General features: G+C 32.9%; 1 protein-coding gene across 1 annotated transcript; it reads right to left on the reverse strand.

Annotated features, from left to right (window-relative positions):
- Positions 1 to 7,108: 7,108 nt before the first annotated feature.
- Positions 7,109 to 8,838, reverse strand: LOC122604261 (putative ubiquitin-conjugating enzyme E2 38). Its single transcript, XM_043777149.1, has 5 exons — positions 8,665 to 8,838; positions 8,500 to 8,563; positions 8,274 to 8,413; positions 7,675 to 7,989; positions 7,109 to 7,393 (listed from the first exon to the last, which is right to left on the reverse strand). The coding sequence occupies exons 1-5, from the start codon at positions 8,836 to 8,838 to the stop codon at positions 7,109 to 7,111; spliced, it is 978 nt and encodes a 325-aa protein (XP_043633084.1).
- Positions 8,839 to 10,684: the final 1,846 nt, after the last annotated feature.

The following is a 10,684-nucleotide window of genomic DNA, read 5'->3' on the forward strand; positions in this document are numbered from 1 at the left end:
CACTGGAAATGATCAATTTAGCCTCCATAGGAGTTTTAGCTGGTTTGCATGCAAGCATACTATACTCAGCTAATAACTCAAGAGTATATTTTCTTTGAGAAAAATACATACCATTACTGTCTTTAAATACTTCTATGCCCAAGAAATATTTTAACTCACCTAAATCCTTAATCAAGAATTTAGTTTTAAGAAAACTTTTAACATTTTCAATTTCATTGAGATTATTCCCAGTTATTACAATATTATCTACATAAACCAACAAGACAATAAACAATTCAGAATCCTTTTTAGTAAACAGAGAATAATCACATTTACCTTGCTTAAAACCATTTTGAATTAAAGTTTCACATAATTTCTCATTCCATTGTCTTGGAGCTTGCTTAAGTCCATACAATGATTTTTTAAGCTTGCATACCCTATTATCATCTTTAGAAAAATAACCAGTAGGTAAATCCATATAAACTTCCTCATACAAATCACCATAAAGAAAGGCATTATTAATATCAAGTTGGTAAAGAGGCCAATCATTAAAAACAGCCACACTAATAAGACATCTTACAGTAACCATCTTAACCACAGGAGAGAAAGTCTCCTCATAATCAACACCTTCCCTTTGATCATACCCCTTAGCTACCAATCTTGCTTTATATCTTTCTATGTCACCATTAGATTTATATTTTACTTTAAATACCCATTTACATCCTATAGATTTCCTACCAAAAGGTAAATTAGTTATCTCCCAAGTATTATTTCTATTTAATGCTTCCATTTCTTCATTCATGGCATTAATCCAATTTCTGTTTTTACAAGCTTCAAAATAAGTCTTTGGTTCACTTATTTTATTCAAATTAGTAGAAAAACAGAAATTTTCTTTAGACAAGTGAGAATAACTAACATGATTATGAATGTTATATTTGACTTTACCATCTAAGACATAATCTGCATACTTAACTGGTAAATGACCAGTTCTTTCAGACCTTCTAATATTTTGATCAATTTCACCCTCAGCATTAGCATTATCATCTTGAGATGACCTATCATCATTTTCATTGGTGGCATTTGAGAAATCCCCTAGTTCCTCATGATCACTGGCATTTTCATTTAAGAAATCCCCTAGTGACTCATGATCACTGGCATTTTCTCCATTGCCTCCAAGATGAAAATTCTGATTTTCATCTTCATCATTGGGTGGTGTGTCTATTGATCTATTATTATATGGTGAATCAAAGAAAGTAATTAGTTCAGAATTCTGAACAGTTTCAAGTAAATCTGTTTTATTCATTTTAAAGGGAAAAATTCCTGCATAAAATTTAACATCTCTGGAGAAATAAGAAGTTTTTGACTCAATACTATAAACTTTATAACCCTTTTTAACATTTGAATAACCAATAAACACACACTTATCAGATTTCTTAGAAAATTTATCATTATTATTTAAAGTATTAGCAAAATAGAGACACCCAAACACCCTCAAATGATTAATATTAGGAGGTTTTCTAAAAATTAACTCATAAGGTGACTTTCCTTTAAGAACAGAGGAGGGTAGCCTATTGATGATATAAGTAGCAGTAAGAATACAGTCAGTCCACATCCTGAGAGGTATGCCTCCCTGAAAGATAAGAGATCTGGCAACATTTAAAAGATGCCTGTGTTTCCTCTCAGCAATCCCATTTTGCTGAGGGGTATAAGCAATAGAAGTCTAATGAACAATACCATTGATATTACAAAAATTTTCCATTTTAGAGTTAATAGATTCACCCCCATTATCACTTCTAAAAACTTTTACCCTTTTTGAAAAATGATTCTTTAAGTATTCATAAAAAATAACTATATGTTGATAAACTTCATCTTTAGATTTTAAGAGGTATACCCAAACTGCCCTAGAGAAGTCATCAACCACAGTCAAGAAATATTTAAAACCTTCAATACTAGATACTCTATAAGGACCCCAAACATCAAGATGCACAATATCACCAATAGAAGAAGAAATATGATCACTTATAGGAAAAGGTTCTCTGGTTTGTTTGGAAAAATGACATATATCACAAGGAGAAGTAGAACCATCTCCTTTAATATCAATTTGATTTTTTAAAACTTTTAAAACTTGGTCAGAGGGGTGACCAAGTCTGCAATGCCATAAAGTGTTTGAAAAACCAACAAAAGTATTATAGTTAACCAATTTTCCAAAACTAGCAAAATCAAGATAATACAAACCTCCAGACTGACTACCAGTCCCCAAAGTCCTCTTCCTTTGTAAGTCCTGAATGTAACACTTTGACTCATCAAAACCAACAAAGACCTTATTGTCTCTAGCTAACTTATGAACAGACAAGAGATTTACAGAATACTCAAGCACATATAACACATCATATAAGGTTAAATCTTCACTTAATTTTAAGTTTCCAACCTTTTTTATACATGCAGTAGTTCCATTTGGGTGATCAATTTGAAGTCCAAGTTCAGAAATGTCAACAATATTATCTAAGTTATCTAAACTAGTGACCATATGTTGATTAGCCCCTGAGTCAATGATCCACCCCTTATCAGTTTTATAGATTCTAAATTTTTTTTTTGAGTTTGAACAATAAAAAGTACCTGTCATATTGGCTTGTACATTTTCAGGAGGTTTTGAGTTTAACAGCCTAAGAAGCTATTGAACTTGATCCTGAGTGAGAATAGAATCACTAGAAGAGGAAACAGAACTTGAAGGAGTGGAACCATTAGTAGTAGCATTGTTAGAGTAAGAAGAACAATTATTACTAGCAGTATTTTTCAAAGCATTAGAAGTAGCCCATTTCTTCTTAATATAATCAGGATAACCAACAATCTTATAACATTTATCAACAGTATGACCAGTCAAACCACAATTAGGATTAGAGCATACAAGATTATTATTTTTTGGTGGAGGTTTTCTGTAATTATTAGTTTGATATTTAGCAACAAAAGCAGAATTATGAGGTTTAGAGATATGACCAACAGTAGAATGTTTGTGAGACTCATCCCTAGACACCACAGAGAAAGCAGTTTTAACATCAGGTAAAGGATCTCTAGTTAACAAACCACTTCTAACAGTACCATACACATCATCAAGTCCCATAAGGAACTGCATCAATTTAATCAAATCATGATGAGTTTTATAATCATTTTTAGCATCACATGAACATTCAGGTAGTTTTGTTATAGACTCAAACTGTTTCCAATAAGCATTTAGTTTATGGTAGTAATCAGATAAGGGCATGCCATTTTGTTTAAAAGAATTCATCTGTTGGTATAGGTTAAAAGTTTCAGAACCATTAATTTTATCATAAGTCTCCTTTAATTCATTCCACACAATAGTAGCATTAGTAGAGAAAATCTGACCCAGATACAAATCTTCAGAAATAGAACTAAGAATCCAAGTCAGAACCACAGAATTACACATATCCCATTGTCTAGCTAAAGATTCATCACTAGTAGATCTTTTACATGTACCATCTATGAATCCTATTTTATTTTTAGCTTGCAAAGCAATTTTCATAGCACAAGACCATACATTATAATTCTCAGTTTCTTTCAACTTATGTGCAACAAAAGAAGAGATAAAATAAATAGAAGCAGTAGCAGGAGTACTACTACTCCCAGCACCAGTCATTTTAATGACACAGAAGAATTTAATACAGCTAGATAAAATAAAGCACACAAAAAAAAAAAAACAAAATCTACCAATAATCCCTTCTCAAAAAAAAAATTGAGGAAAATATATCTTAGTCTCACACCAGAATCAGTGACAGGATTCCTTGCCTCTCAAATGAAGGTAGGTCAAGTATTAACTCTAGTGTTTTTATGAGAAAAAGATAAAAAAAAATATTTATATATATATATATAAGAATATTTGAGAAGAAATATAAGCAGATTTATCACAGATAATAATAATAAAAGAGATAAGAAGACAAACAGTGTGTTTTTTGCAGAAGGATGAAGAACCCTAGATCTGTTTTGATTCACTTAGTCAAACCAGATCCAGGATCTGAACAAATCTACTCTTGATTCACTTAGTCAAGAGATAGATCAAAGAATCAATATGCAGCGGAAGATCAATCGAGCGAAATCAAGAGAAAACCCTAAAAATTAGGGTTCTTCGATTTAGGGTTTCGGAAAACGAAATACGCCCTAAATCACCAAATCAACACCAGAATAATATTAATCAGAGGAACCTGACTCTGATATCATGAAGAATTTGATGATTATTATGAATCTGATTAGTTTATATAAAGATAATATGAATCAATTATGAGAGAATTGATTGAGATTTATTATTATGAATCAAGAATATAGAATGTTATTACAGACCAGAATCAATATCAAGACGATATTGAAACAGAAAAGATCAATCGATCTAAAATTATATACAGAACTTTTTTATCTAAGAACAACGAATCAAGATATTTCAAAAATATATTTTTCTAAGTAATTTTTAGGGTTAATGATCAGTATATATAGGTAGGTAAACTTGTAGACCGACACTCCAAATAGTCCCTCAAGAAAGCCTTTGTCCATCTTTAGCCCTTCTTTATAATCTTGTTTCCTTCAGTAGTCCTTTTGCACTTCCATTTAATCATAACTAATACCTACATTAAACAAACACTAATCACACAATAAGTGTTTAATATAAATCATGTTTAAACCACAAAACTGAACAATATACACCACTTAATAGGTAGTTCTGAAAATTTAAAGATTTATTCCATCGGCCGGGGCAACTTGAATAACAGCTCTCAGTAGGACGTTTCATTACACTGTATCATGTATGTGAAGTCATTTTTAATAGCTGATTTTGTTCATATTGTAGCAACAAATGAGTAACTTGTTGAGTTCTAGGATTTACGAGGCTGACAAGTTTGTGGGCACTTATAACTTTATAACTGTAGCGATAACAGTGTTATCACATAATCCGTAATTTCTTATAATTATCCTATGAGTTGACTGAAAAGACTGTTTTACTTATGAACCGATGTTTGTTTTCATTCATTGAACTTTAGCCGAACTGATGCATATAGGTGAGCTGATGAATATTATATAACCTTGTAGTTGTAGCCAAGAGTATGGAAGTAGTCTCTATGGTGGTTGTGTTGAGGTATGGTTGTTTACATCTTACCTTATTCATACCCCACACATAGGTCATATCAAGATTAGGTAACTGCTCAGTGCCGCCTTCCGTGGGTTTTGAGCCCCAATACCTCGACGGTGTATGGGGGAGGTTAAGATGTAGGCAGACCTTACCTCTACCTAAGTAGAGAGGCTGCTTACAGTATTTACCTAAATGGTAGAAAAGGCCCTCCAACCTTTGCATGAGATGAGGATCAAACCCATGACCTCTGTCTCCAGAGACAAGGATGTTTACCACTGATCCAACCATGCTGCTTTTAGGTCATATCAAGATTAGATATTGTTATTGTATTGTAGCCAAAAGTTTTCACATTGTTTTAAGTATGTAGTAATCAAGAATTATAAGTACCATAAAAGTTTTCACATTGTTTTAAGGGAGCCTACACCGAAGATTTAGCAGAGTTTGGCAAGCTTTTATCCATGATATCCATTGGTCACCAAACCCCATAACATGTAAGACGATTAGCAATTAGTTTGGCAATAATTTTGTACCGAATACCAATAAGACTAATTGGTCTAAAATCTGACATGATAGACCTTAGGGATAAGGGTGATAAAAGAAGAATTGAAACCAATACGGATGCTAGCATGGACATGAAACTCAGAGACCATATTGTAAATATCATCTTTCATAGAATTCCAATGATTTTTAACCATTGCAAAAGAGAAACCATTCGGCCCAGAGGATTTGTCTTCACCACAACTCCAAATTACATTTTTAATTTCATCAATAGAAAAACTAGCAACAATATTGACATCCTCATTCACCTCTAATATTCTAATGTTTGAGGACACAACATTAAAAGGCACCCCATTAAATCTTTTAAATTTATTGGCATAATATTCATGGAAAAACCTCTTAATATCAGAAGGGTTATCAAACCATACCCCATTATGTTTGATGCCTTTAAGATTTCTAGAGCGCCTCTTAGCTTTGATGATCACATGAAAGTACTTGGAATTTTCATCGCTTTGGCAGCCCATTCTATTTTGGCTCTTTGTAGAAGATCCATATTAGCATGATGATTAAATCATGCAGCTCGAAAGAGAAGCTTTTTTCTTTATCGGCCAACAAGGAGTTAGTGCCATTTTTTAACGGATTCCTTTCCATACGCCAAGACTTCAGGTCATTTTTTAACGCCTTCAATTTTTCTTTAAGCACGATAAAAGCGTTATCGGATGTCTTGTTAACGGGGTTATCCTTCCAACTGGAGCCAAGAGTTATAGAATTTAAACGGAGTCGGGCCAAAGTCTAAAGTATGTTGTTTAAAAAGAAGAGGCCGATGGTCAGACACTATTTCGTCTAAAGCTTCCAAAACATTATTATCTTTCACCGAGTCCAGAAATTCATGATTTACCAAAAAACGATCTATGCGACTAGCTTTAAGACCATCAACAGAGATCCTAGTGAGCTTATGTCTCCCCAAATTGACATCAACAAGCTTACCTTTATCAATAAAATCATTAAAATTCCTCACATTTGAAGCCGAGAACAACGTACCCATTCTATCATCTCTACAACGAACTGAGTTAAAGTCTCCACAAATAAGATATCTACCTTTATTCGCTTGCATGAACCCCAAGATTTTGTTCCATAATTCGATTTTATCCCCTTCAACTTGAGGGGCATACGCCAAGACTTTAATTGAAGGATAAGTTTTTCTCTAGTTATATTTCCATTGTTTGATTTAGTGATAGATGACATATGACTGTTTACTGCTTGGTGTGTTAATTATTTGCCTTCGCCATTGATCAAGCACTCCCAAAAAGGGAGTAATCGGTAATGTTTTATTTTCTTTTTGAGAATTGAAGCAAATAATCCAAAATCTTCAACTTCTTCTCACATGCTTATCGATCTAAATATCATACCTAAAGTATTTAGATTATCATGCATGATATCTAAATATCTAAAACCTATGAGTAATCCACATAAAAATCTAGATATAGTTATACTACATATTTTTTAATTATCAAGACATAAAAAGGTCATTATCTTCTCAAATAGAGACTTCTCCGCTGGAGGCACAATGTATTCGTCCACATTCTCGACTCCTATATGTTCGAAGGCACGTATAACTGTGTCCATGTATGATTTTGCGTTCTTCTTGAACCATCTCGAACTCGTCTTCTTTCCATTGTCAACACCGCACCTGACTGATCCAATGCCTTCCATATAATAAGACTTAAATGTTTTCAAAATATCATGTGCGTGGATGCGAAAATGTCCAACCACCAGATCCTCAAAATGCTGCATCCAGCCAACAAACATACAAATCTTGTCAAACGCAAAGAATCTAGCATCAGAAACCGAAAGTGTTTATAATGCAATGGTTTCAAAAGGATTTTGTCGATTTTAGGCTTATAACGTCAAGTTTACATCAGAAACCAGTATTTACTATAAACACTGGTTTCTGATGTAAACTTGCCCGTTTCCCTGTTTTATAATACTTTTGATTATAAAATATCATGCAGATTGACCGATTCATAAGTAAATAGATTAAACTTGCTACTAATACACTGCAATCATACCTTGGGTGGTTTGTTCATGGTGTAGACCATAGTTTTGAGAGAGTACATCAGAATCTCCTCATTGTATAACTTGGATCTATATCCTCCAAAAAGAGGGACAACATTAGTCCATGCAAGTAAAGGTTCATTTAAGTAGGGCTTTGCATTCAAAACCAGACCCTGTATAGAGACCAAGACTTGGAGCATAGTCGAAACACCAGGTGTCCATTTTTCATTCTTGCTACCATACCACGTGTTTAGAAGGCTCAAGCAAACATAGCCATTTGAATAGAGATTCGGATTAATGCTTAGGCCACCGGAGTGATAATGCACTTTCTGAAAAGAACGAGATTTTATACTGCCATTAGATCGATATGTACCATTAAATCCTCCTTTCACATGATAGTGTGTAAAAGACAAATATAAGATCTTAAACCCTTAGATCATAGTTAAACTGACGCACGAAGATTCACGAAACAATTAATGCCTAATGATTTTTATGATGCACGGTGATTTTCACTAAAGAGAAACCTAGTGTTATATTTGTTTTACATTAATACTTGTTTTATTTTACCTAAAACCTATACATATATATATACACACATACACACAAGACTTACGGGCGGGTCTCTAGGATAGGTGTTAGGGAAACACACATCAAAGAAAAAAAGTCCATCATGATACGGTGTCCCTTCTGCTCCCTTAATCACGGCCCTTAAAAGATCCATCCGCGATTCATAAACCCTTACATATATCGTATCTGTAACAAAATTATTATAACTAAGCTAAATTCTGCTTAAAAGAAAACAAGTACATTAATTGCAAAGATTAGGTAGCAAAACAGACCAGGCAGGCCCTTTTCAAGAATCCTCCATTCTTTTTCGATCTTTTTAGCCCACTTTCCTGATGGCTGCAAAATTGGTAATATATAAAAACATATTAGAAACTTACTAAAAAGTTCAAATAAAACAGAAACACTAGTCATGCATCAATATTTATAATCTGACTTACTGTTGATATTGATTTTGCATAATAATGATCTGAGTAATCCTCAACAATGTCAAACTTCTGGAAGTCCCGATACTTGCGCACGGCATCAAAGTTGAACCGGTACTTGCTCACTTGATCACCTCTGTCTACCTTTTGACTTGAACCGGCTGCTGCTGCAGGAACCTCCTCCTCCATTGATAACAAACTAGCTATTTCTAGTATTACTATTATTGTTATTATTATTGTTATTATTAGATATTCATACATACCTCGAAAATTGCACTATTGGATAGAAGCGACTAATTGCGCTCTGTTCTGAGTTGAATAAACGATATGATCACGATTCGAATGAGGCTTTAAACATGGAGAAAATTATTAATGCTTTATATAACCAATATATATTGGTTATGAATTTGTGCATGGATAAACATATATTGAATCACAATACGAATCCAACTTTTTTATTTACAACAAACATAACCCTTCCAACTTTGAACATGGTTATTCCGTTATTTTCAATTCGTGTAAATTAGTAAGGGATGCACTTTACTTTAGAGGAATGATAATTTTACCAAAGATTTTGATAAATCCATCATTATGATACATTATATATTTGTACTATGTGTTATATCATGTATATATTGTGTGGTAAATTAATAAAATATTGTGGTACAAGTATGGGTTAGAAAATAATGGAATTAACATGATAAAGTATAATCAAATTTTAATAAAAAAAAATTAGTTTTAATATATTTTGGACGACTCAAGGTTTTTATTTTTTTTTTACATTTTTATTTATTTATTGTTCTGATTATTTAAATTTTAATTAATATTAGTCAAGTACTCGTATTACAGTTTTAATACGGATCGATAAAGTATAATCAAATAAAATATGAAATATGAAAAATAAATGTATATCTATTATATAAATTCAAATCTTTTTTACATTTGATAAAAGAGGATCCAACTAACTATAATTCTTTAGAAAATTGCTTTATTTCATTAACCTCTCCCGTTAAACATATTAACTAGCCTTCCTTTTTTTACTTCCTAGTTAACTCAAGTAGTTGAGCGCCTACCTTACAAGCAGGAGGTCTTGGGTTTAAGACTTGGGAAGTACATAGAAAGTCTTTCTATGAAGGCTTGGCTTAGGTATATCCGGGTTCAAGTCTGAGGAGGCAGGGTTTACCTCTATTGATCGTCGTGCCTTTGGGCGGATTAGTAGGGGGTTTTCCCCATCGGGTAATTGAAATAGGCATTTCTACTTCGAGGGAAATCTCTAACGCGGACCCGGTTAAGACAACGTATGTTAGACCTCCCGCTGTCGAATCGCGACACGAAGTTCTCACGAGAAATTCACCTTTAAAAAAGAAAAACTATCCTTCCTTTTTAAAAATTCAAAATAATGATAACTAACCTATTGGCTATGGGCAGGCATCTTATTTTTACCCTTTCCTCTTCTCCAAAATCTCCATAAGGAACAAATCACGGCCCTTATATGTATGGTTGTTTCATCAATTCACTGCCTGGGTGTCAAATTAATTCCATTGATTTTTAATACGTCATTGGAGGTCACAAGGTACTCGATTTCGATTGCATTCAAGGTTAGGATTTCATCCATTGTATTTTATTAAAAAAAGAACCTATCAAAATACTAGGTTATTGTCTTGATTTGTATACTCTATTTGTCTTAGGTTTTTAAATCTCATATCGATTTAGGTTAATTATTATGATTGATATTTTAGGGCAAATACTTGATTTCATTTGAATGCATAACAAGTGCTTGGTGAAATGTCTCTCTTGTTAAAAGATTAAGTGTTCGGTGAAATGTTTGAGTATGTGAAGTATCATCATTAACTCGGTGATAACTAATTTCTGAATTAAATTAAAGATCTTACATTGGCCTAATGGATTGCAAGTACTTTTTATTAGTTTCCTTTGACTATGCCTATATCTCTATAAAAGGAAGGAAATCACATTAGACAATGGATCAAAACAATGTTAAGGTAGTTTCGAAAACCAATATCGGTTCATATTATTA

The sequence above is a fragment of the Erigeron canadensis genome, chromosome 6, assembly GCF_010389155.1.
Source record: "Erigeron canadensis isolate Cc75 chromosome 6, C_canadensis_v1, whole genome shotgun sequence".
NCBI lineage: Eukaryota > Viridiplantae > Streptophyta > Magnoliopsida > Asterales > Asteraceae > Erigeron > Erigeron canadensis.

Bases quoted from the DNA above. Each gene is read 5' to 3' on its own strand.
- LOC122604261 (XM_043777149.1), bottom strand. From the start codon at position 8,838: ATGGAGGAGGAGGTTCCTGCAGCAGCAGCCGGTTCAAGTCAAAAGGTA. The intron at 8,414-8,499 runs GTCTGTTTTGCT...ATTTTGTTACAG, and splicing joins TCTTGAAAAGGGCCTGCCTG to ATACGATATATGTAAGGGTT. The intron at 7,990-8,273 runs GTAAGTCTTGTG...CGTTCTTTTCAG, and splicing joins CCTATCCTAGAGACCCGCCC to AAAGTGCATTATCACTCCGG.